The sequence below is a fragment of the Bombus pyrosoma genome, linkage group LG3, assembly GCF_014825855.1.
Source record: "Bombus pyrosoma isolate SC7728 linkage group LG3, ASM1482585v1, whole genome shotgun sequence".
In the NCBI taxonomy this organism is placed as follows: domain Eukaryota; kingdom Metazoa; phylum Arthropoda; class Insecta; order Hymenoptera; family Apidae; genus Bombus; species Bombus pyrosoma.
The window spans coordinates 14,182,401-14,210,289 of record NC_057772.1 but is presented as its reverse complement, the minus strand read 5'-3'; the positions used below and the strand labels follow the sequence as shown (position 1 = coordinate 14,210,289).

Genomic DNA, 27,889 nt, shown 5'->3' with positions numbered 1-27,889 from the left:
AATGGAATATCATAGGTAAAAGAAATTAGAGTATTGTAGAATAATTGTATAAAAATTAATTATTTACGTTTGAGATAGGATTGATTAAACTAAATTTATAAAAACCAGTTTTCCTTCTAATAATGTTTAATTTTTTTAAAAATAAATCTGTGGATAATAAACATTCTGTATGTTCTACAATGCAAATAATTTTAAGAGATATGTTTTATATACCATTGTAAATTAAAAGCAAATAGATTAAAAGAGAAGTGTTAATAATACTATATATAAAATGCAATATATTATACAGGGTACAACACTTGAACAAGAACTCCTAAATATCTGTGTTTTATTTTCAGTTTTATGAAAAAAGATTCTTATGGTAAAGAAACAAATTTTTTTTCAAATAATTCTTATGGTAGAAAATCAAACTTTTTTTCAAACTTATCTTTATGAAATTTTAAAATCATTAGCATTTTTTAAAATAGAACCATACACTTTTTGTTCACAAAGTAACAGTGTCTGTTACAGGGTAACAGATACAGGCTAACCTTTGTTTTTTTAATGGAATTATATTGTCAACTTTCTTAAATGGAATATGGTTCCACTTAGACCGACAGCAGATGTATAGCCTGTTCCGCGACGAATTCTCCGATTTATAATGTTGGCCTCTCAAGATCTTTCAAGGTCATTCAAGGTCATTTACTGCTCTTCAAATCATATCTTTATTAAACGACCCTAAGATTTTGTTTACTGGAATATTTTGTCAATTCCGGCCGTAAACATGAATCAAAATCTCGTTGATGTAATTTATTGTTACTTTTGTTTACAAACAGAGGATATGTGCTACTAGATTGCCTTTCTGTATATTTGGATAGGAAGAGGAAATAGGACACCCTTGCCACCAAGGATTTAATATCTCCAAACTTTTCCTTGTAAAACTTTATAAGAGATTAAGTTTATCAGGAAGAACCCACTACTTCTAATAATATGAAGAATTGTATTAGAGATATTTACCAACAATAATTAGTTAGTTCTAAAAGTTTCAAAGGAGTGGACTATTATCAAGGGATAGAGTAAATCGCTACATTAACGTTTAAAATCGTCGTTTCAAATGCAGAAGATAAGGAACCATTTCTGAATGTCCCAAGAAGATAAATTTTGAATGGCAATAAATGACCTTATAAAACCAACATACTAAGTATAGACTGATGAATTCATCACGAAACGGATTGTCGGAACGAAATGAATTGAATGAAAACATATACATGGTTCGATATAAAAAAGCAAGGATCAACTTGAAATGTCGGAGATATGTCTACCAATACAAAATTCGTAACCATCACAAAGTGTCCTCCTCGTAACAAAATTTTGCTTTTATGAATAACGAATAGTTCAGTATTATTATATTATAATAGTTCATTCAATAATTGCATATAACACTTCTAATGGGACACCCCGTATACCAGACAGTTTTTTTTTTCATTATCCATACAGAAGTATGAAGATCAAATGTTTAGAAATGTCGAGTTTAAAAAACATTTCAATTTTAATTTTACAAAACTTTGCATATGAGAGACAAAGAAAAATGCAAAGTAGTATTCTTATATTTATATTCTCATTGTCTTCCATACATTTTTAATGAATTTAAAATTGTAAGTGTAATTGTAAGTAATTATAAAATTGTAAACATAGACACAACTATCTTAATACTCTTGTATACAAAATAAAAAATGTCAATTAATACATAAAAAATATAAAACATAAATAACTTTGAATTAACTAAAATATAACTTTAAAACTACTTTAAAAAAAGGATCTTGAAAAAGACTTTATCTTATGATTACATATACTTCTAAGAAATAAGGTAACTTTATCCTAAAATATTTTCTATGACACTAAAAATAATGAAGATATTTAAGTATTTCCACTTAAATACTGTATCTTGTACAAATAGTATTATCTGAAATACATAATGTTTTACACATTTGAAATACATACATATATATAAGTACATACAGATATAATTGACAAAACTTAGTTAAGAAGTAGGCTATTGATATAAACACAGTAAATAAAACACAAATTATTATAATTAATATCCTAAATCAAAAGTTAGCATATATACGTTAGATTTTTAGTTATCAAAATTCTACTAGTATCTTTTTTATTAATGCAAATTTATATATAATGCAAATATATATTTATATATGCATCTTTATTTCTTTTTATTTTGCATACAGCCATTACATTACTTACATTCAGCCATTCAGGAAGCACGTTGATTATTTCTATACACTGATGCATCCTCTACAGAGTAGAGAAAAGTTTTAATCTTATAAATATTTCTCAAAATTGGCAATGAGTTATTTTAATATGAAACTAAGTTTACAAAAGTAAAAATTAATCAGTTTAGCTTCTGAAAGGTCTCATTTATATATACTTAGGATTATGAAATAAAATCAACCATATTTTGTAATAAATAAAACAATTTAATGCAAGTAACACAAATCCTTATTACTGTAACTTTTATATACATTAATGACTTCATCATTTGTAAAAGTACAAAAAAATATAAATAAGAATTAGGGATGCAGACATTTTTGAAATAATATTTTTAAATATCTTTCTAGAGTTTAATTTAAAAATAATAAATTATTTATAAAGCATTGCATAATATACACATTTACTTGAACAGAAGTAGCAATCAAATGGTAGTAGAGTAGATTCTGTTGACTTTATAATATTTGTTGCTATATTGCAATCAAAACTCACAAATTTTCTTAGATAATAATGAAAACATGGATTTCCACAGAGACAATACTTTGCCTCATCTAAATACTTTACCAATGTAAATGGAATTATGCTTGCATCATATGAACATCTATATAAACAAAATTTTTTTTTAAATATTTCTACTATTGATATATCTACATCATCATAATTCAAACATAAATTAAGATAGATATATATGTTTCCCTCTTCATTTTTTGTTATTAATTATTAAATCAAAACTAAAATAGCTATTTAAATTACATATCATACAAACCTTGTTTTCAGAAATGACGTGGCTGCACATTCAGTTAAACTTGGCACATTTATTTTACATTTAGAATATAATGCATAATCTACAGAAGAAAACTCATTGCTTGATACGTCTACTGTAATCAAATGTAAATTCCTTATACTTCCAGGTAAGTAACGTAATTTGTTTTTTGATAGATCTAAATATTTTAAATTATGTAACTTTCCAAGACTTTGTGGTAAGAATGATAACATATTCTGACTAGCCTTCAAATTAACAAGACTCTCAAGTTTTCCAATTTGTTGTGGTAATTTGTATAACTGAATTAAAAAATATATTTAATAATGAAATATAAGTAAAACTTATAATAAATATTTTTGTAAGATATGAAATGGACATACCAAATTATTACTTATATCCAATAATTTTAAGTTAGATCTTATAGCAACTTGATTTAACCATACCCATTTCAAAGCCTTATCAAGCCGGTTTTGTGATAAAATAAGTTCTTGTAAATGCTGTAAGGTGCCAAGTTCATTTGGTAAAGATGAAATTTGATTGTTAGACAAATTTAAAATTCTTAAGCTTTGGAGTCTTAAAATTTGCCTATCGAATGATTTCCTATTTAATCCTACTAAATATAATTCTTCAGTTGTTCTTGGAAAACCTTCTAAAGTTGGATATTCAGAAGATTTATTAACTACTACCTTAATCTTTGGTGCAGAACTTATACATTTTGGGTTCAAATTTGAAATATCAAGAACTGATGGATCAATCTTTTTAATTATTGCAAGTTTTAAAATGTGAATAAAACTTTTGAGTTGAATTTTATCAGATTGAATAATTAAATCATGAGGTGGTTCTATAAAGCGAATTGTAGCTTTTCCTTCATCAATAAATTTTATATATATTTTGTCTACATTATTATTAATCTGAAAGAAAATGAAATATAGAATTTTTCAATCTTTTCCTAAAAAAATATATGTATTTTATATTTACATATATATGTATATATATTTTTTAAAAATAATTTACACATATTTAGATACATTATTATAATTTATGAAATGTATTGATATAGACATTTTACCTTATATTTAGTACCGTGCTTATTTTGTAATGTTTGCCAAAGCAGATATATGTCCGTATTTTTTACTGTTTGTCTCCCAATTGTTATTATGGAACGTAGTGACTTTCTTCTTATTACATTTGTTGTAAATAATCTATTGTTTACTTTTATATTACAATGAAGTTTCATGTTAAACAGATGACTCTTAAGCAAAATACAAAAATTATCTTATTATTTCAGTAAATATTTAATATTAATAATATTTCAAAATTATCATATATATTTTAATATTAATAATTTAAATACTTCAGTTAATTTAATACGTACTTGTTTAACTAGATATTTGCAACTATACACCGTGACAATATGTTTTTTAATAGTTCACAATAAAACATAAACAAACCGTTTTTCGCGCGTAGAATAAGAAATAACTGAATACATGTAAGTACTAGGCACTATCAAAAACTATTTAACCTATAAATTTTCATATGTCAGCTGTTGTACATATAAATTTCAGTATTTTCAGAAACATCAGTAATAAAACTATTCATTAGTACATTCAGTTTTAATTTAAATAAATCTAGGAGTTATTTATAAATTAAAATATCTTGTAGTTGACTAAAAAAAAAACAAATTTTAACAATAGTACTTGAAGGCGGGAAAATAAACGGACGAAGACCGTTAACAATTTTGAAAGGTATAACGAATACAAGAATTGTATTTATTACGTTGAATAGATTAATTATATGTACAAATATATAATTAATTATATATATAGATATAAGTCTATTTTATATAATACAGCTTGTTAATTTTACTTTAAATTGAGATTGACTAATTCATATATTAAAATGTATTTGTATATTTATTAATGTATTGTGAAGAATTCAGTAATAGAGAAGTCTATTCACATAAATTTCTGGTGTGTATTAATTCAGGTATTCAGTTGTACATATTCATATATTCTTTTTTTATAAAATATTTATAAATTTGTGCATATATAAATGTAATTTATTGCAATTGAAAATAATTATAAATTACATATTTTATTTTTTATAAAAATACATGCTTAATTATTTAGTGCCAAGTAATAATATTATATAAGTATTAGACGTATACATACATACTTCAAATTTATTTTATTATATTCATTGTACAAAGGAATACGTAGAATTGAAAGAAACATAATAATGATTTCCTTCTATATCATCTATGTGCCAAATTTTGAAGGTCACTGTAAGTTGTTAGATATAATATTATATTTTTGTATAGAAATTAAAACAATATTTATTGATATTTAAAAAATTTATTGATATATACACCATGATAATATTGTTATAAATGATATTTAAATTGTATATTTTTTATAGCTATTTGGTATGATTACACATTATGCATAGGAAGGTTGATATTTATTATAAAAACAATTTTCTACTAGCTAGCTTGGTTACAGTCAACATTACTTTCATGTACATTTCTTTTATTAGATATAACATTAGTGAATGTTTTTATACGTAAACATACAAGTTTATTGTAAATTTCTATTTCACTCTCTCTTTCCTTTAATTTTTTACTCATCTGTTTCCCTCATTTTATTGATATATCTTCTTTCCTTTTCCTATTCAGTTCTCATCTAACTTTTAATCTTTTCCTCTATGCACTTCTTCAACAATGGCTTCTTTGAATTTCTCTGCCTTTTCTTTAAATCTGGCTTCTTTATTAACTGATTTAATCTTGAATTTATTTCTCAATGTTCTCTTTCGTATGGTGTAATTAGGTATCCATTTATTCAATTTTAGGAATTTACTATTTACATAGTATTTATTATTTATATATAATATGTCTGAATCATTACAATAACTTTAAAAATCAAGAATTTCATTGTCATTTATAGCATAAATATCTAGTTAATCCTTTTTTTTATTAAATATGTGATTTTTTTTTATTTCAATAGATAAATGGAAAATATTCTGTTCAAAAAATTTAAAATGACCTTTGAAGCTTGATACACAAATAATATAGAAGAAAGTAATCATTGCAACATTTTTAACATCAAATTATACGATTTTATATATTTCGTTATATAGAAAAAGTATATTTATGAATAACTTAAGGCTGTCAATTTAAAACACTCAATATTAGTAATATTATCATAAGGCAGGAAATTAAATAGTGAAAATATTTCTAGGTCACCAAATTTTATATATTGTGTTACAATGAAGTCTGTTGCATCCAAATCTAATCATCAACCATCTATAGTTGATATGTTTTATAAACAACTTGCTAAGAGAAAACAAATAAGTTATGATGCAAGTAATGATAGAGAATTACAGAATTCACAAAACATTAAAACAGAAAATAACATATCTTTGAAAAGTGAGCAAGATAAAGAAAATCATTATCCAGGAACAAATGAGGACTATTCTGATAAACATGTTGAGAAAAAAGTCAAGTTTAAAGATACTACAATTTTACCAACATCTAAAATTAAAAGTACAAATACATTTCATAGTAAATGTGAATATTGTCGTCAGAAATTAAATGATGATATCAAAATTTATCAGGGTCATCCAAATGGTGCTGTAGATGAAGATATTGCTTTAACTGATCCAAAGTTATGTTTATTTAATGGTAATGAATCTTTTATACATGAAAGCGATCAGCGCCCTCAAAATAAATTGACTTATTTCAGGTAATATTTTTCTGTTTTTTATAAACATGTATATTTTGTAAAAAAATGATAAAACTACCAAAATTTTAGTGTTTATGATAAAAATGGCCACTTGTGTGCTTTTGACACTGGACTTATAGAAAAGAATGTAATGTTATATTTTTCTGGGTATATAAAAGCTATTTATGAAGAAGATGCATCACCAGAGAGTGGAGTACCAGCAAAAGATATGGGTCCTATAAATGAGTGGTATGTATCTGGTTTCGATGGAGGAGAACTGGCTCTTATAGGTTTTAACACAGCATTTTGTGAATATATTCTAATGGATCCATCTGAAGAATATGCCCCTTTTATGGATGTTGTCAGAGAAAAAATATATATGAGTAAATTGATTATCGAGTTTCTTTTAGATGAAATTAATCCCAGTTATGAGGATTTGCTCAATAAGCTTCAAGTAATTTAAATTTATTATTAAATGAGTCATAAGTAGTATAATTAATATAATACAATACTAAACTTATATAATTTTCACAGACAATAGTACCACCTAAAGGTATTACAAAATTTACTGAAGATTCTCTACTAAGACATGCACAATTTATATGTGATCAAGTATTATCATTTGATGATTCTGCTTCAGCAGAAGATACTCTTCTTATTACAAGTCCTTGCATGCGAGCATTAGCAAATCTTGCAGGTGTTACATTAGGAAAAAGAGTAAGCTTTCGTCAAACGCGACTTAGAGAACAAAAAGTTAGGAAACCTGCTTGGACTAAAGCAACTACTACACAATTAGTTAACAATATGTTTGAAAATATATTTGCAGATCAGTTAACTAAACATAATGATACAATAACAATGGTAAACTTTCAATTTTCTAAATTAATATGTATATTAATATAACAGATAATTATTAATTATCTATAATTGTATATATAAAGTTTCTTTATAAAGTACATATACGTCTTAAATGATAAATACAAATAAACGTTATATAAACTTCAGGTTTGTTTCTTTTTTTATACCATTAGGGACCTAAACGACAAAGATGTGGAGTATGTGAACATTGTCAACAACCTGATTGTGGTCTTTGTAATGCTTGTAAAGATATGATAAAATTTGGGGGAACAGGAAGAGGCAAACAGGCTTGCATTAAAAGAAGATGTCCCAATATGGCTATTCAAGTAAAACAACTATTTAAGTAATTGTAGTAATCACAATTTAATATAATAAACATTTTGTATCTTTATTCAGGAAGCAGATGACTCTGATCCAGAAAATGAAGATCAATATGATACTTTAAGAATTGAAGTAGAAGAATGCAGAAGAAAAGTTTTTAAAGAACTTAAAAAAGATATTGTATGGATAGGAGATCAAATAGCCAGTAATAATCTGAAAACCTTTTACGGATCCGTTATAGTAGGTGATGAAAAAATAGAAATAAATGATTATGTACTTGTTGAACCAAAAAATCCAGCAATTCCATCACATGTTGCTAAAGTTATTTACATGTGGGAAAATAAAAATGGTATAAAACAATTTCATGCAAATTGGTTGCATAGAGGAAATGATACTATTCTTGGGGAAACATCAGATCCTATAGAATTGTTTTTGAGTGATGATTGTGATGATGTACCATTTAAATCTGTTAGATCTAAATGTACTGTTATTTTTAAAAATGTACCGAAAAATTGGGCCGAATTAGGTAGTATATTTAACATTCATTAATCAAGTTTTTAATACAAATATCAAAACAAAAAATATTTTTGACTCTATAATTATAGGTAATATGGATTTAAATTCTGAGAATGAAATAAAAGACTTAGATGGTAAAACATTCTTCTATCAGAAACGTTATACACCTGCAACAGCTAGATTTGAAGACCCATTACCAGATTTAAAATATCTTCCTAAAGAAAATAGTCATCGATTTTGTCCTGCTTGTGCACATTTACGGGAAATGGAACAATTCAATATACCAAAGGTATGTAAAATTAATACTGTTCATTTTACTTGTGTTATACAGTATGACAAGGAAATAGGTGATCAAACTTTGGTTCCGTATTCTACTGTTTCTAAGGATGAAAAAAAGGTCATAGGTTCGGAAAATCTCCTTTTCGAATCTCCTTATAGACACTTCTTGCTTAGATCAAATTCACTAGAATAGCTGTCAGACAGATATTTCAGACGCTTCATGCAATTTCTTTTGCTAGAAGTAAATAACGTATCAGACCAAACTATGTTGATATTGAAGACAGTGTATTTCAAAGTAAATCAGCATGTATATAAATATTTTATAGAGAAGACAGTGTTATCAGAATAATTTATTCTAATATTGAGTGAACAGGTATTCGTTTTACATATGGATGAGCTAACATCCACAAAATATAAAATTAAAATAAAAATGATATAAATAGCTAAAAACACATCATTCGCTACAAATTCTACACAATCAAATGTTTAATTGCTCATTCTTATACCTGAGTTGAATCTCTGGATCTGAAGCAATACGGGTGTACCAAGATCTCATCCAATCCCGTTTGAAACTTTTCCGATTGGTCCTGATTTCAGTACTCACATACCCCTGCTAATAAAGCATGATATAGTAAGATAATACCATTATACAAACTAGTCAAATTGTAATTTAAACATGACAAAAGTAAACTGTATGAAAGTATTATTTTGTGGGTGTTATTTTTCAGCAAATAAACTAATCAATAAAAACAAATTAAAGACAAATTTAGTTTAGTTTATGTCAATATGAAAAGAGTAATATAGGGTATTGAGAAAAACAAAAAAAGTTCAATTACTTATTTACAAGTAAGGATAGTTCAACGTTTTCTTTCTTGATTTGAGATACTAACACATTTTTTCACAAAATTAGAATTGCTTAAATATTGAGACAATTTGTATATGAGGCACTTGAAATCAAAGGGATGCAAGTAACATTTTTCTAATATTGAAGAAATCAAGTTTGAAATTCAAATGTATTAAAAAAATACCATGTAATATCTTTATGAAAACTAAATTATATTTTATGCCTAACATATATATAGTAAGGAGCATATACACACATTTCTACTGAATTTCATCTTTTAGTTTATGAATTATTAAATATTTGAATTATAAGAACTTATTTCAATATTATTTGCTTAGCAGTAAATTTTTCTGACCTTAAATGATACTTTTATTCAAGTTGATTTATTGATTCAAGTTTAGATTATAAGCATTAGTGTTAGATTAGAGATAAGAAGGCGATTAGTGCAATAAAGAGCTGTAAAGAAAGCTGAAAGTTCGTCCAAAGCCGAGAGGCACGGACTAAATCAAAATAATAATAATAATAATAATAATAATATTGATTCAAGTTGATAGTTGATTTAAATTATTTACAACATTATATTTAACGATTTAACTAGTCATTTTCATTCTTAATTCAAAAGCTTCAAAAATATCATCTGCATTCCTTTGGTTCTAAGTGCATATGATATTCTCATATGATATTAGAAATTTATAATGAAATAAGTATAATACAATATATATTTTTTTTATTGTTGCATTATGTTATACAAGATGATAAAAGGCAAATTTACAATTTGTGTAACATAAACAATAACCTGTTATTTTCAATAACATTTATAATATTCACACTTTTTATATTTTAAGGTATATGAACGAATAGAAGAGAAGAGTACTAAAGAAGTTATTTATGGTTTAGTAAAATATAAAGGAGAAGACTATAGAGTTGGAACAACAGTATTTTTACAACCTAAAGCTTTTAATTTCAAATATAAAATTATACATCAAGACGTTCAAAAACTAAGAAAGGAGAATGTCGATGAAGATATGTACCCCGAATTTTACAGAAGATCTTCTGATCATGTGAAAGGTTCAAATTTTGATACCCCTGATCCTTTTTGTATAGGGTATATAAATGAAATATATGTTAGTACAAATGATATGTTGGTTGCACCATCTGACATTAATATTAAGGTGAATAAGCTATATAGACCAGAAAATACACACAAAAATCTTACATTGATGGAACAAGCAGATTTAAATATGGTTTATTGGAGCGATGAAGGTACATTACAAAAATTTTATATTCTTATAAAAATCACATAGATATAAATTCTTGTATGTATATGTACATAATATTTTGAAAAATAAATGATTTTTCAGTTTGTAACATCAAATTTATCGAGGTTGTTGGAAAATGCTATCTTGCTTACTCTGAAAATTTAAATCAAACTGTTGATCAATGGGCTGCTGAAGGACCGAATCGATTTTATTTTAACGAAGCTTATAATGCACAAGAGAAAACATTTAATGAACCACCATATCACGCTATTAGCATTGGTAAAAGTGGTAAAAGTAAAGGTAACCTAAAGTTTAAAGGGAAGAAAACAGAAGAGAGTGAAAAAAGAGCATTTGTTAGTAGACCTATTGAATATAATAAAATATCAAAAAAATTAAGAACATTGGATGTATTTGCTGGGTGTGGTGGTATGTAGTTTACTGCAAAATTCTTGCAAAATTCTACAATTTATTATATATTAATTGTTATTACATAATTTTAACATAGTAAATTGAAAAATGAATAATTTGAACTAATTTATTTTAAAGGGTTATCTGAAGGTTTACATCAAGCTGGAATAGCTGAAAATCTTTGGGCTATAGAAAAAGAAGAAGCAGCTGCTAATGCATACCGATTAAACAACCCTAATGCAACAGTATTTACAGATGATTGTAATATATTATTAAAAAAGGTTATGGATGTAAGTGGTATTGTACAATTATACAAGTTGTAATTTGTACATTAATTATATATTATGATTTATAATTGTCATATTATATCTTTTTTTACTGTACATATAATGTAATATAATTATTATAATTTTTAAACATTTCATTTTTAGGGTGAAACAACAAATGAGATTGGTCAAAAACTTCCTCAAAAAGGACAAGTAGAATTATTGTGTGGTGGTCCACCATGTCAAGGTTTTAGCGGCATGAATCGTTTTAATTCACGCCAGTATTCTTTGTTCAAAAACTCTCTGGTTGTTTCGTATCTATCATATTGTGATTACTACAGGCCTAATTTTTTTATTATGGAAAATGTTCGAAATTTTGTATCTTTTAAAAGAAGCATGGTTCTAAAATTAACATTAAGATGTCTGGTTCGTATGGGTTACCAATGTACTTTTGGTATCCTTCAAGCTGGAAATTATGGAGTCCCTCAGACAAGACGAAGGTTGTTGTCATTTTAAGTATAATTCATAATAGTTTAAAGTTGCTAATTTTTTGAATTTCATTTTATTATATTACATAGAATAATAATCCTAGCTGCTGCACCTGGACAAATACTTCCACAATATCCAGAACCAACACATGTTTTTAGTAAACGCGCTTGTCAATTAAGTGTATTAGTTGATAATAAAAAGGTAAATAATATTTAGTACTATGAGATAAGTGACATTTACAATTTAAGCTATATTACTATAAATACTAAATAACGTTTCAGTATAGCACAAATTGCAGTTGGACAGAATCAGCACCATTTAGAACAATCAGTGTAAGGGATGCACTGTTTGATTTACCAGAAATTAAAAATGGTTGGAATAAAGAAGAGATGTCATATACAAACGATGCAATATCACATTTTCAAAGAAGAGTAATAATCAAATAAAAATATTTTAAGAGAGTAAAACAGTTACTCTTTGCAGACAACAAATTCATAGTACATTTTAAATTTATTTTCAGATTAGAGGAAAACAATATCAACCATTATTAAGAGATCACATATGTAAAGAAATGGCACCTCTTGTAGAAACTAGAATAGCTCATATTCCAGTCGCTAGTGGTTCTGATTGGCGTGATTTACCAAATATTACTGTAAGATTAAGTGATGGTACTTATTCCAAAAAATTGTAAGTAAAGTATAGTTTTTCAAACTTTATCTTATGTTTAAAAATATTGTATACGTTAAATTTTTTATTTAAGAGAATATACTCATGATGATAAAAAGGTTGGAAAGAGTTCTACAGGAGCATATCGTGGAGTATGTAGTTGTTGCATGGGAAAACAGTGTGATCCTACAGATAGACAATTTAATACTTTAATTCCATGGTGCTTACCACATACAGGAAATCGTCATAATCATTGGGCAGGTTTATATGGTAGATTAGAATGGAATGGATTTTTTAGTACGACTATTACAAATCCTGAACCTATGGGAAAACAGGTATGCAAAACTATTATCTTAAATTTAATTATCAAATAATTAAAAACATTTAACATATATGTATACTTTATATTTATATACATTTAATTATTATTATTAAAAATATGCAGTATTTCTAACACCAGGTGAGCTAGATTATATTTTCATTTCAAATGAAGTCAGAAAAGTCATAGAGGGAAAATTTTATACTATTTAACAAGGTCTATCATCCTGTGGAGCAATTTTTTATATAAGATCATCTGTACATTTGAAAAAATGTTCATTTACAGTCTTTTGCTAATTTTGCTTGGGGTAAAGATGCATACATAAAGCTCCTTACTCAGATACTAAAATCATTTTGTTAATACAAAAAGCTATGCTTTTAACCCATTTGCATAATTGCCCTACTTAAGGGGTCATTTGAAGGCATCAGCGGCGTTCAACTAACGACTAGTCCCTATCACAGCGCGCGGTCGGTCGTAGGTGCAGTAAATGACATCCGAATTCTTCATGCAGTTTATCGAAAATTTACTGTTCAAAACGATTGGTAGACAATGTTACCTCACAAACATCGCATCTTACAAAAAACAGAAAGAATGCTTTGTAACAGAGGAAAAAAGTAAAAATTACTTATTTAAAAAAAGAATTATTTAGATTAAAATATTATTTCTCATGGAATTCTTTAAAATGGTCAATACATAATGGTACATCGCAAATATGGCATTTAAAGACCGTTTCTCTTCGAGTACGTTTAGATAAGCATGCAACGCATCGCTTTGACGTTCTGCTTCCCTTTGCTGGAGTTGGAGGTATCCGAATAGGAAAATGTCTGCCAGCATATCGCGTTATCGAATCGTTAGATGCCTCACTTACTTTTATATTTGGCAAATATTCGCCAATAATTTCTTCGGCTAATTGTTGTTTAAAAATATGAAAAGCTCGATCCTTTTTATGATTTTTAAAAATTACATAACTGTTTACTAACATCATGTCTATGAGGTAAAAAAATATTTTTTTATAGGCTTTTTTACATCTTTGCATAGTATGAAATTTACTTAATATTTGATCGTCAACATCAACTCCACCCATATTCTGATTATAATCAATTACTACTGTTGGTTTTACACATTTTTGTCCAGTATATCTGTTTATTTTCTCCGTTTCAGCAAATTCTAAGCTATGCATAGTTGTTAGTAAAACGACATCTTTTCTATCCTTCCATTTTATCGCCGCCATATCTCTTGTAGAATATACTACAACTTCTCCCCTTTGTAACTGGTGTACTTTTAGTTCTCGAGGCATTTGTTTCCAATTAATTCTTGCAGTTCCACATACATTTGTTTTCATGTCATGTAATTTTCGATACAATGTCGGTGAACTGTACCAATTATCAATAAATAAACAATATCCTTTGTACAATAACTCACTCTCTTCCAACAAATTCATTACTACATTTCTGGTAGCAGATCCGGTATCGCTTTCATCTTTTCCTGTATATATATGGAAATTGTGTATGTATTTCGATTTCGAATCACACAGTTTATAAAACTTAACACCAAATCTTGCTTGTTTTGTTCGAATAAATTGAATATAATGTAAACGACTTCTACATTGCATTAATGACTCGTCAATTGAAATTTTTTATGTGGTACATATATACTAATGAAAGTCTTTTTTATTATTTGAATAACTTCTCGGATTTTTGTGAGTGCGTCATTAGAATTATTATTACTGGAAAAATGTAGATTTTTAGCAATAGAAACAAATCGGTTACGGCCCATAATATTCTTAAAATATGGTGTTTCTATGCTTTTATCTGCGGTCCAATAACTCTGAATATTTGGCTTAGAAACTAAACTCATTAAAATGTTTAAAGCAATAAATACTTTTAGTTCATCTTTTGAAAGAGGCATAAAATTTTCGTCGGTTTCTCCATGTTTATTTGTTTCTGTAACTAGTTTTGTAACTAATTCTTCGTTAAAAAATAATTCAAAAACTTCCCTTCTCGACAGGTTTTGCGTATTAACAGTTGCACCACCCACACTTGAAAAATCATGTATAATTGGCGTATGATTTTCGGCTTTCCACACGTAATCTTCATTTCTAAAACTGTTGCACTGATCAACTTCGCTGTCTTCGCTTGATGATATCCTACGGATACGTTTTCGAATATGTCCTATTTGTATACTTTGATCCGAATCATCAAGATCGTCAAAATCCATTGGGGCAACTAAATTTTAGTTTACATTATAAAATTAGAATATTTTTAAAATTTGAATTTGTTAAATTTGATTAAGATTGACAGTACTTACTCATAGCGGCAATTAAAAAGATTGTCACAACAAAAGTAAGACTTATTTAGAAAATAATGAACTGATATAGGCGAGTCAAACGTGATCTCCCACATCTGAAGAATACTTAGCGACTGGAATAAAAAGCAGTTGCAGTCTCGTGAATTATTCCGCGCTTGGTGATAGAAGACAGTCGCAGCGCGCTGATTAATGCGCACTTGGATGCAAATGGGTTAAAATGTTTTAATATTTAATTTTATGCATCATATCTTTTTATATAATACATATAATTAACTTATATTTGGTATAATATGAATTATAATTTTAATTAAAATTCATATACAGTTAATGTAAATAATCGATTTAATCTTTAAGGGTCGTGTGTTACATCCAGTACAAACTCGGGTAGTAAGTGTACGTGAATGTGCTAGATCTCAAGGATTTCCTGATTCTTTTCGATTTTATGGCACTATACTTGATAAACATCGACAAATTGGAAATGCAGTTCCTCCACCACTTGGAGTAGCTGTTGGTCATGAACTAAGAAAATGTTTGCGAGATGAAAGTGTGATAACTGAAACTGATACAGAGTTGCAATTAAAACCTCATTGATTTAAACCTAAAACACATGATAAAAACATAGAAGAAAATACATGATGAAACATGGAGTATTAAAAAAATGAATTTAACTGTGACTTAATTGAAACATTTACAAGTTATTGCATATTCATATAATGTAAAAATACTTTTAAATTACTATATCTTATTATTTATTTTAATTTCATATAAAATATCAAATATAATTTATAAATATATTTATTATACACGTGTGTATGTGAATATTTTAAAAATTTACTTATTTGTATCTTTTATATATGAAAAAGATGTATGATTTTTATCTTTGTATAATGTATTTTAAAGCTCAAATAAATATCCATAAATATATATAAATAATGCGTCTGTAGCAGCGTATGCGTCAATATTGGTTGCCACAAATGCCAAACTAGAGGTAGATTTCATTGTGGTGGTATCGAGTATTTTGCAAATATCTTGAAAAATAAGATCGACCGTCGATTACATGTATAGAAGAAAGTTATTCAAAATATTGAGTTTACAATATATCCAAAAATTATCGAAATCGAAGAGTAGATAACTTTTCTACAGCTTCATTTCCATCTTTTTAATTTTATTTTTTTCTGACTAAAAAATTGAAGAACCGATACAATTCATTAATGTTATTTTTCTATTTAACAAGTCCTACATATGTTAGTGATTTTTGTAAACAAACTTTTAGCATTCATGATATTTTTGCGAACTTTTATTTTCTGCTTTGGTATATGTTCATATGTGACATCTGCTCCTTTGTTTTGTAAATTGTAACATTTCCAGCCGATCGCGATGTTAAACTTTCCGACGTACATATTTATGACAATTTTTGTATCTCTTTTGCAGCTTTCGACTGTGAGCAAAATTTTCATCGCCTAATATAATATAAGCAATAAGACTTTGAGGACATAAACAGAGACAAAATAGAAGTAGCTATATCTATACTGCTATAGAGTCACACGATTGATACGATAATGGCGACAAAAAAGATTTGTGCGTTATAGCAATATCGGATCTTATCAATTAATTATTTATAATTTTAAACAAGAATAAAGTTCATAGTATTATTTAATGTTACTTACCTTCCCATTTGACTTTACTAACAGTTAAGATTTCGAAATATTTCATTTTGATGATTGATTTAAATCATTAATTTGTACCTTAATATATATACTTATAGACAAAAAAGAACCGAAGATTGCAACAGGTTTAATCCATATTTTAAATTAAATTTATATATTTATGTATTCAAAATTTTATTTTATTTTTAAATATTAAAACTTTTAAGTTATTAAAAATATTGTCTTTTCAATAAAAAATTTTAAGTCAAATATGATTTTTTATAATCTTATAAATATAATTAGAGGCTATCATAAGTCATACAGGGTGTATTCTCTAAGATTAATTACCATTTTTTAGGCATTTTCGATAATCTGCCAAAAAAATGTTTTGAACTAAAATTCAATTTTCGATCCGCTACACATTTGGATATTAAAAATTTTATATTATTACATATATGTTTATTAAAGGTATTATAGTCTTCCAATAATATTTATATTGAAGATATGATATTATAGTTTAAATTCACTTAAAAGTCAAAGAAGATATTTTTGTAAATACATTTATCATATTATAATATATTTTCATTTGAATTTATTATAGAGTAAATACACTTAGATATACTCATAACCCATAAAATAAATAAATTAATTGCTGCTAGGATTAAATATAGGCATATTACTTGATTTTATATAAATTTGATTTATTTCATAGAATATGAAAAATTAAAAGAATGTATTTATATGAAATTAAATAAATAAAAAATAAATTAATTTATTATCCTTATTTAATACATTACTTTATACAACATCATTTCTTAAAACATCTAATCTATTTAATTTGATAAATCCAGAACTATAAATTTATCAATCTGATAAGAATGTTGTAGTTTTAATGACATATGATAAAAGTACATTGTGTATCACAATGAAAGTTAAGAATTGTATAAATCAGAAGTAATGATATCTATTTGCAGGAGAATCTTTCTCTACACTGTTGTTAGTTTATTGAAATATTAAGAAAACATCAGTAATTAAGGTTAAGTGATGTATTGTTTAAATATAAACGTTAAATAAATTTTGATTTTATAATATTTTGTAATATATACTAAATTTGGTACAAATTCTGTATTCTGTATTCCGTATTCTTACATTAATCGGTTTTTAAATTGTCTGTTATTGTAGAACTACGACCTTACTTTCACTTTGTGACATTTAATCCATATGGTAACAACAGGTATTATTGCACACGTGATAAATCGTATATATTTTAATAAACAAGAAATTAATAAACAATGAAATCTTCTCAATTAAAAAATATTTTTAATATCAAATATGTGAAAAAATGCAGCGATGATATTCAATATGGAACAGCCGGCTTTAGAGCTAAGTATGTGATTATTTTATCCTATCAAGTTAATGAACTAACGAATTAATTTTTTATTTAATACCCTAGTTATACGTATGCATATTACGTATATGTATATTCATTTTAATTAAATATTAATTTTATATAATTGTATCCAGAAATAATTGCTTGAAAAGATATTTTAACATTAATTTCTTTTCTTGTGATATCTAATTTTGCATTAGAAAGCTTTTTCTAGCTGCAATTGTTTTGAAGTTATATATGCATATATGTTTTTAAAACTACAAATATAGTTTTTACATAGTTCTTTAATTTATTATTAGGGCAAATGTTCTTGAACATGTTCTATATAGAATGGGATTGCTAGCAGTATTGAGATCTAAAGTTAAAAATGGTAAGTTCACGCGTAAAATTTATGAAACTATATTTTTGTAATCAAATTCTTTGTTTCATATTACCCATGTATTTTCCTTGTAAAGTTGAATTAAAAATATCTGATTTTTCCATAGCTGCAATTGGTTTAATGATTACGGCAAGTCATAATATTGGGTCTGATAATGGTGTGAAACTTATAGATCCAGCTGGTGAAATGTTAGAAGCAGCTTGGGAAGATATAGCTACCAACTTAGTTAATGTAGAAGATTCAAATTTAGTTTCTACAATAGAGCATATTATAAAAGAACAAAATGTTAACATGTCTACAGATGCAGTTGTAATAACTGGTAGAGACACTAGAGAAAGTAGTCCTACATTATTAAATGCTGCTCTTGCAGGAATTGAAGCCTTACACGGATTTGTACAAGATTTTGGTATAGTTACAACCCCTCAGTTACATTACCTTGTTGTATGTACAAACACAAATGGTAGTTATGGCGATCCCACTTTATATGGTTATTATGTAAAGTTATCAGAAGCATTTAAATATGTAAGACAAAATATGGTTAACAATGGACAGTATGTTGCAGAATTGTTATTAGATGCTGCTAACGGTGTTGGAGCTAATGCCATAAGAGAATTTAAAAATTACATAGGAACAGCAATTGCAATTAATGTATATAATGATGGAGATGGGAAATTAAACTACATGGTATATTTCCTAATTATAATATTTTGATTTAATTGAAGTTCGATATTGTAATATCTGTTCTGATCAATTCATTGTAGTGTGGAGCTGATTATGTGAAAGTACAACAAGTACCACCTATAAATTTTCCTCTCAAACCAAATGTTAGATGTGCATCCATAGATGGTGATGCAGATAGAATTATTTATTTCTACATGGATGAAGATAATAAATTTCATCTTTTGGATGGTGATCGAATAGCAACACTTATTGCTGAATATCTTAAAGAACTTTTACAAGAAAGTCATTTATCATTTCAACTTGGTTTAGTACAAACAGCATATGCTAATGGTAGTTCTACTGATTATATTTCAAATGTACTAGTATGTATACTTATTTTTATTTGTTTGTTAATGTTCTGAAATATTTTAGAAAGATACATAAATTATATATTGGATTTATATTTATATGTGTTATTTCTATAATTATCATTTTAGCAAATTCCAGTTGCTTGTGTATCAACTGGTATTAAACATCTACATAATAAAGCACTAGAATTTGATATAGGAATATATTTTGAAGCAAATGGTCATGGAACTGTACTTTTTAAAGAAACTACTATTGAAACAATTAAGAAAGCTATCATAAATCCAAAGTAAGTTTTATTTAATCTATAATAATGTTTGATATACCCTACTTTTTTTTCTATTATTGCAATAACACGTAAATAGTGTAATTATTATATAACATGAATAAATATAAACTATCATAAGTGAGTATCTTTTGAATAGATTGAGATATTGAACTACTATCTATTGGAATTTTTATGGCTTCATAGGATCAGATATTGAACAATTATCTGTTGGAAGTTTTTAAAACTCTATTTCTTGGAAAGGCATTAAAAGTTTATAATAATTTTCATTTCCAAAACGCCTTTATTTGCCTATTAGTTTTTCTGTTGTTAAAAGATTAAGATTATAAAAATCTTTATTTTTTTCATTAAGAATACATATGTGTACACACGGATATACGTATGTATATATATTACAGACAATCTACAAATGAGAAAAAAGCTGCCTCGAAATTACTGAATATAATAAATGTAATTAATCAAACAGTTGGAGATGCTTTTAGTGATATGTTGCTAGTAGAGACAATTTTGCATGCGAAAGGCTGGGATATTATAGAATGGGAAAAAATGTACAAAGATTTACCAAATCAACAACTAAAAATAAAAATTAATGATAAAAATGTTATTACAACAACTAATGCAGGAAGACAATGTATAACACCAGAAGGATTACAAAATGAAATCGATAAAGTAGTATCACAATATAAAAAAGGACGATCTTTTGTAAGGTAATATGTAATTTTTATTATAGCTATATATAAAAGTTGGTAAAATATCTTGTTAAATTGTTATTTTAAAACATCTTCCTATGAATATATATTATGAATAAACTTGCAATATATTAATATTGTTCCTTTAAAATTGGTAATATAAAACATTTATAATAACATACTTGTTGGTTTATAATATAAATCATTTTTGTTAAAGTTAATATAGTTACAAATATTAATTTCATGAAATATTTTTTAGCTAACATGACTATTCTATTTATTTACTGTTTTAGTTTTAGTACATAATAAATTGGGGAGAATAAAAATGTACATAAATATTACGCGTCATACGAAACCATAGAATTTTATCTAATGAAATTCTTTTCTACCTTTTACTATTTTATTTGCTTAAAGACATAACTTGCTCCATCATGTGGAGCATCTTATATAAGTATATACAAAGCCAATTTAATTTATTTTGAAGAAATTATATGTTAAAACTTTTAATTCTTAGATATCATAAGAATACAAATATATGCATTTTATGTGCATAACTAAATAAAGTTGTGCTTGCTAATGCATAAAATATTCAAATATTGGGTTGTTAAATAAGTCTTGTATGGTATAATCTTACATAGTAAGTTATGTTGTAAAGTATACAAATCTTACATAGCAGGATTAAGTCTTAATATAAGCTTTATTCTTGCAATAAATATAATTAAACTAAATATGCACCATTCTGTTCAATAATCTCCTGCCATCTACTGGACAGTGCCATTACTATGGCAAATCCATATAGGATTTCTGTTATCTCAGAGCAAAAACGTGACCTTAGAAAGGTTTAAGATTTATCCAATAATTCGATAATATTCACAGTATTAATTAGAAAATTTTTTATTTTTAGACCATCAGGAACTGAAGACATAGTACGAGTATATGCAGAATGTGAAAATTTATGCGACCTTAATAAATTAATTACAGATGTGGCATTGTTAGTCTACGATCGTGCAGGTGGAATTGGACCTAAACCTCAACTTTCCTAGTAAATAACTATAGTTCTTCATTATTTGCTATACATATACATATATACCAATTACATTTATATTAGTGTACAAGTCTTAAGAATTATAATTTATATAAATTGTACCTTAGTTGAGGGTATTATATTTTATATCAATAATAAATTATATATGTATGCAATATTATATACATATCATATATATATATTACGTAACAGACACTACGATTTTTCAGGCACTTACGACAGTCTGATGAAGAAATGTTTTGAATGAAAGTTAATTAGCTTCCAATCGACTACAAATTGCAATGTAAGAAATTTCCAAGAAATTGATTTTTCGATAGAAAGTCAAGGTCACCTTGGCCTTTTTATGACATTATGTATTTTTGGCTTCATACCGTTATAAATGATGTTAAAATGAGTTCAATGATTTATTACATTATGATCTTAAAAATAAAAATTATTTTATTTTGATAAAATCACACGTTTCCAAATGTGTAATTTAATAATTCGTGAGCTTCAACAAGAAAAATCATACACACATTACAAAAAGATCATAAACAGCGTACAAAAATAAAAATATTTTGTCTAGTACGTTATTAAACGTTTGGAAAACCTTAGTTGGGCACTTATGAACCTATACCTTGATCACTTTGGTTACCTGATTTGTCCTTATTAGATTCTTTTTGTTTACAGTCGGTGGTCTACAGTTTACGCTGTATTCAAAACCTTATATACCTAAAGCAACGAATCTGTGCAGCATGTCCACGCACAAGATTGTAATAACAATCAATACAAATTTACTGCATTTTTCGGAATTATGCTCTTAAAATTATGGGCTATAATTCGAGCATATCATAATACTACATAAGCTATGTTTATTTCTATAAGCTCTTTGTGCTTTTTTTGTAATATACTTATTAACATTTTTCTTATTGAAGCTCACCATTTTCAAATATATAATTTGATCGAAATAACGTAATTTTTATTTCAAAGTCATAATATAATAAGTTGTTGAATTCATTTTAACATAATTTATAACGGTAAGAAATCAAAAATACATAATTTCATTTAAAAAAAGACAAACTGATCATGACTTTCTATTGAAAAAACAATTTTTTGGAAATTTCTTGTATTGCAATTTGTAGCCGATTGAAAGTTGATTAACTTTTATTTAAACCATTTCTTCGTCAGACTATAATAAATGCCTGAAAAATCGTGGTGATTATTAGGTGGTACAGCCTGTATATGTATATACACACATATCATATATAAAGAACAAAGTATTAGTAATATTGTACACACCTTGATTTTATAACTTTGTAATACAATAAATGTTGTATCTAATATATCGTAATATATCCAGAAATTATATTTTTAATATAAATAAACATATATATTTACATATCTATGTAAAAAATCAGCTGTCATAATTTTAAATCAGAAACAGACTCAGCTCACTATAATATACAAAATATGACATCAAAAAATTGAAAATTTTGCGCTTGAATATAATTTTTTATAGAATCGATTATGATATTTGTTAATATCTCGTCAAGCTACTTTACATTTAACAAAAAATCATCGTTCTACATTAATTTAAAAAACTACTGCTGAGATAATGTAGGTGCCAGCAGTTTTAAGACGCAATTTCAATTTCAGACCTGTTCGCAGGTGTCACCGCATTCGGTCATTACCCCCACTCTGCAGCTGTACCTATGTCCTTATACTAGAATTTTATAATTTTTATTAAAGCACAATCAATCGAAATTTTTTTCTGTAAACTCATTATGTTTCTTTTTATAACCTATTTTTCGCATCTTTATTTCTTTGAACAATGATGCTCAACTTCTCACGAGTTTGAAACGCATATATCGCATTTCTAATGACCTTCTATTATCTTACTTCATTCTCTACCTACAACAAGTTTGATTAGACGTCTCCGTTAGATCCGATTAACACAGGTAATAAATTAATTTACCCAGAAACCATCCGAACAAACACTGTTTCATAACAGTGGTTTCATATCTATTCAAATGATAAAAATTAACATATCAATCAGCAAGCAATAAATTACGTGAATCGTCGTTAGAAAAGCTTCATGAATCTGTTTAAATTTGCTTCTCACAAACAATTAACTACTCGATAACAATCGAGAAAGATTTTTTCATTAATCGAAATCCAGATTTTAGTAGCTTTATATTTCATATTTTAAATTTTACCGAATTTATACCGAATATCTAAATATAAAATAATATGGTATAAAAATAACACGGAATTACGATAGATAATATCGTAAAATACAAACTATACATTATTTGAAAAAAGTTTTTCAGTAGAACTTGTCCTATTTCGAGAGGGACATCTGCCGATGATTTTGTCCTTGTTTTTCTAAATGGTACAATACATTTTTTAGACGCCATTCAATGCAGTTTTTAATTCTCTAAAGAGGAGTATACAGGTACTTGATTCGATTGACTATTAGTTTTGTTTTAAAGGCAAACGAACTCCGGACAAAATATTATTACCGTTATTTGTAATCTTTAACCGGAGTTACATATGTACTCTAACTTTGAACTTTTTATAATAACATCTGTCGATATAAATATACGAACGTGCTCTCTAGGACAGTCGAATAGTTGAATAGCTAAAAAAATATCTTAAATTTAATATTGTAAGACTTGTCGTATGAATGGCAAGGAAAGATAAGAAAGCGTTTACAAGTTTTTAGGCTTTTGTTAGTCTTTATTTAGTAATAATACTGATATATATACAAAAATACAAATATATACATAAAACAATACATATAACAAACAAAAAAAAGTCTCGCAAGAGTAGCGATTATTCAGGATCGAGGTATCCAAGCTCCAACCAGTGTGCTCCCGTGTCTCTCGGGGATTCTTCCGGCTGGCGGTCCAACAGCAACCTCGCAGTCATTGTTTCTCCTGGGGAAGGATCGATGTTTACCAGACATTCTGACCGTCTCAACATAGTAAGCTGGGCGACGCAATGTCTTAGCGCTTGATCCACTTGGTCACGTACGCCTGGCAGGCGGATCTTTCTGGTCCATGGTGCCATCGTCGCAAACTTCCGTGGCAACAATCGAATCGAACTGAGACTTTGGTGGGTTTTTATCCCCAGTCGATTAAAAAAACGGTGTAACCCGTCGCGGTTTGTAGCAAAAGAATAGCTCTGTCTGAAAAGCTAGCACTTTTGAAATTTTGTTGGGAGAAGCGTTAAGCATGCATGGTCTCAAACTTTTGGCCTTCGGCCAGTACGCCATGGGTTGCGCGAGCATCTCCCAATTGAGCGTTTTGGTAATTTTGGGCCATCCTTCCATGCGGACCCAAATGGTAGTAAGCGTCTCGACTTGCACTACCTCAACATGAATATTTGGAAAATTTTAGCGAAATAAAAGATTTCAATTATTTATAATTGTACGAAAAAGATTGGAATATTCTACAATGTTGTTTTAATTAGTTATTTACTATCGTATTATCACAATATATGCGATATTGCTTCGTTTACACGTTATTACCGCACAAAGAGTAATACAGTAATCATGGCGAATAACATGTAACGAATATAACCTAAACAAGTAGAAAACATGAATTAGATGTTGCTATTAAATACTACTCACTAAGGGCAGGGTATGATAATAAAGGGATGAGAGACATAAAGGAACTTTTTATCTCCTTGTGGTGCACCGTTATATAGCTCTTTAATGTAGTAAACAATAAGTACTCTTGCGTTTGTAGTACATCGACCTGCCGCTGGGTGGCCTATAAGATATTTATTTTGTCACTAGTCGCAAAGATAGTACTTTGCATTATATACGGGAAACAAAACATACTTAACATACTTCCTTCGATAGTACATATACTACAAGTGGAACAATACAAAGAATTATGTTAGCATATGGCCCCTGTGCAAGGGGTGACATACTGCCGAATGCGAAGTGTTCCATTGAGATATGTGTGCGTAATATTGCGCGTTACAACCGTGGGTTGGTCGTGCACAGTGTACGCCATATTACAATGTGTGTAACTGTGTTGTGGGTGTGTGAGTGTGAATGTTATGAGTGTACGTTACGCGACAAGACCTCTGAAGAAAAAAAAAGAAGAAAATATGTAACTTGGCAAGAAGAGGAGAAATGACACTAGAAGAGTAGAGTGAAACAAATGTAATTGTTATCTATGAATATCTTGTAAAACATATGCTAAATAAATACAAAAATTTTTTATTCTATCATCTCTACATGTAATGAAAGTATTTCTACATATCTATTTCGCCAATTATGATCCATAATTCTCGACACGTAATATGCATTCAGCGTAACAAGAATCTCATATGATAAATAGTTAATGTTTTATTTGAGACAACTTAAGTTTGTGATAGAGGAAGTCATATAGACATTTCGTCTTTTTGCAATTACGAGGTTTCTCAGAGAGAAACGTTTATTTCGCGAGTACATCGTATCTCGGCGACTTACATCGGGGTTCCACGCACTCGTACCGTAGAAATAATGGCCGCAGTAAACATATCGGCATAGCAAACTACGCGTAATACGTTGGACAACTTGATAATAACTTGCAGCCCCAAGTTTCTGATCACCAAATTTATTTTGCGGTGATCGAACATCCGGAATACGAAAGACTCTAATAAACGACTTCCGTTCCCGGGAAAATTCCAAATGTCAAAAGTTCACCCTTAGACTGTAAACGTCTCTACGGTACTCTAACTATAACTCTAACTCCGACTTTCGTGTCCGATGCATTTTTCAGTGGGTAAAACTTGTTAAAAAAATTCCAAAAAAGTTCATATATCTTTAAATGTTTTCAATTAAAGTTATCATAAAGCTTCTATTAAATCGTTTTTTGGGCAGGAGGCTGGGAAGGTTTTCTATCTGCTCCTTTACGAAAAACTCAACTCAGTCAAAATAACTTGGACATGAAATATCCACCTCTACAGTTCAAGGGTTAAATTTTCTTCGCTTCTTACATTATTCTTGTACACTCTTTTCCTTGAACAATACAACAGCAGATTATTACATCGCGACTGATGGCACGGGCAAACGAATAATCTTCTACATTAACGAAAATAGACAAAAGCAGTTGAATACTTTCATAGAATTTTAGATAAATTTTTCGCACTTTTCATAAACGTATTAATATGTGTCATACGAGGCATGAAATTTGATGATGAGAGATATAAAGGAACTTTTTACCTGCTTGTGGTGCACCGTTATATAGCTCTTTAATCTTTACATCTGTGTTTAATTATGCTTTGTGAACGATCGGTAAAGTACGTTAAAAGGAGGACTAGTCAAATGTTATTAATTTTATGAGTAAATACTTCGAATATAATGATTGAATGATGAAATTTTTATGCAAAGTAGATATATCCATTGTAATGTTGTTGTAAAACAGAATTACATATTGCTACGCAATTTGTATTGGGTCGCTCGGAAAGTTCGTGCCGATTTTCAGTAGGTGGCATTAGGATAGGTCTGAGTATATCAGAATGATTAAAAACAAAGGACATTCTACATATTCTAAAATTTGAGATTTCAGGCATCTTCAGAAAAAAATTACAATATAATAATTTTTGTTAGTTTTATATGCTCTTAAATATGGGAGAAAACAAAGTGCATTATAAGTGTTAATAAGTATTTTTTTATTCAATCAAGGAATCAAAAGAATTTTGATTCAAAAAATTTATCACAAGTTTTATTTTACATAATTCATCTGTATTGTTAGCCGAATTATTATCTGCAAAATGTAAACATCTAGATATTTGCAGAAATTCTTCCAACGGCGTCGTTTTTCTAAAAATTGAAGTTTCTATAACTGCTCTCTTAGACCAATTCATGTTTGCCAGGAATCTCCGTATAGTTCCAGAAAAGAAAATTTAATGTTTACTTATAGTTGAGAATGTACATAAGAAATTTTTATATAAGTTACGAATTGGTCCTACAACTCTTTAAATTTGAAGGTGCACATTATTAGCATTATATGATATAATAAAAAAATCTATGCCGGAAGATGATTCTCTTTGTCATATTATTGTTTTATATATTAGTCATGACCTTGTGATATTCAATCCTATTTCTATAAACCTATTTTTTGTTCAACTAGATTTTTACTATTCGTATCTTAATTCTGATGAGGATATGGATA

At 27.6% G+C, this 27,889-nt stretch overlaps 4 protein-coding genes across 13 annotated transcripts; 2 read left to right on the top strand and 2 right to left on the bottom strand.

Moving 5' to 3' along the window:
• The first annotated feature begins 1,830 nt into the window (after positions 1 to 1,830).
• LOC122577991 (DNA (cytosine-5)-methyltransferase 1-like) lies at positions 1,831 to 16,008 on the top strand. 8 transcript variants are annotated; one of them, XM_043749790.1, is made up of 17 exons: positions 1,831 to 1,846; positions 3,040 to 3,173; positions 6,262 to 6,765; positions 6,835 to 7,198; positions 7,279 to 7,605; positions 7,776 to 7,928; positions 7,999 to 8,449; positions 8,529 to 8,728; positions 10,408 to 10,825; positions 10,924 to 11,247; positions 11,368 to 11,519; positions 11,661 to 11,995; positions 12,074 to 12,185; positions 12,266 to 12,415; positions 12,505 to 12,671; positions 12,745 to 12,985; positions 15,631 to 16,008. In XM_043749790.1, the coding sequence occupies exons 3-17, from the start codon at positions 6,290 to 6,292 to the stop codon at positions 15,865 to 15,867; spliced, it is 4,107 nt and encodes a 1,368-aa protein (XP_043605725.1). In that variant the 5' UTR covers positions 1,831 to 1,846; positions 3,040 to 3,173; positions 6,262 to 6,289; the 3' UTR covers positions 15,868 to 16,008. The 8 variants fall into 8 exon arrangements, with proteins under 8 accessions (XP_043605725.1, XP_043605724.1, XP_043605727.1 ...); XM_043749789.1 differs by lacking the exons at positions 1,831 to 1,846; positions 3,040 to 3,173 and adding an exon at positions 4,634 to 4,770; XM_043749792.1 differs by lacking the exons at positions 1,831 to 1,846; positions 3,040 to 3,173 and adding an exon at positions 4,875 to 4,995.
• LOC122577993 (leucine-rich repeat protein 1) lies at positions 2,602 to 4,542 on the bottom strand. The gene is made up of 5 exons (XM_043749798.1): positions 4,401 to 4,542; positions 4,095 to 4,277; positions 3,406 to 3,936; positions 3,029 to 3,324; positions 2,602 to 2,863 (listed from the first exon to the last, which is right to left on the bottom strand). Exons 2-5 carry the CDS (start codon positions 4,260 to 4,262, stop codon positions 2,635 to 2,637), a joined length of 1,224 nt encoding a protein of 407 aa, XP_043605733.1. The 5' UTR covers positions 4,263 to 4,277; positions 4,401 to 4,542; the 3' UTR covers positions 2,602 to 2,634.
• LOC122577994 (piggyBac transposable element-derived protein 4-like) lies at positions 13,034 to 15,773 on the bottom strand. 2 transcript variants are annotated; one of them, XM_043749799.1, is made up of 2 exons: positions 15,277 to 15,773; positions 13,034 to 15,194 (listed from the first exon to the last, which is right to left on the bottom strand). In XM_043749799.1, the coding sequence occupies exon 2, from the start codon at positions 14,579 to 14,581 to the stop codon at positions 13,628 to 13,630; it is 954 nt and encodes a 317-aa protein (XP_043605734.1). In that variant the 5' UTR covers positions 14,582 to 15,194; positions 15,277 to 15,773; the 3' UTR covers positions 13,034 to 13,627. Both variants share the same exon structure in this region, with proteins under 2 accessions (XP_043605734.1, XP_043605735.1).
• Positions 16,009 to 17,775: 1,767 nt separating the features above from the next.
• Positions 17,776 to 23,115, top strand: LOC122565766 (phosphoacetylglucosamine mutase). Of its 2 annotated transcripts, none has more exons than XM_043722079.1 (9): positions 17,776 to 17,958; positions 18,105 to 18,309; positions 18,612 to 18,682; positions 18,798 to 19,178; positions 19,254 to 19,375; positions 19,453 to 19,734; positions 19,849 to 20,006; positions 20,402 to 20,710; positions 21,597 to 23,115. In XM_043722079.1, exons 2-9 carry the CDS (start codon positions 18,215 to 18,217, stop codon positions 21,733 to 21,735), a joined length of 1,557 nt encoding a protein of 518 aa, XP_043578014.1. In that variant the 5' UTR covers positions 17,776 to 17,958; positions 18,105 to 18,214; the 3' UTR covers positions 21,736 to 23,115. The 2 variants fall into 2 exon arrangements, with proteins under 2 accessions (XP_043578014.1, XP_043578013.1); XM_043722078.1 differs by having other exon boundaries at positions 17,777 to 17,958; positions 18,798 to 19,375; positions 21,597 to 21,734; positions 21,947 to 23,115.
• Positions 23,116 to 27,889: the final 4,774 nt, after the last annotated feature.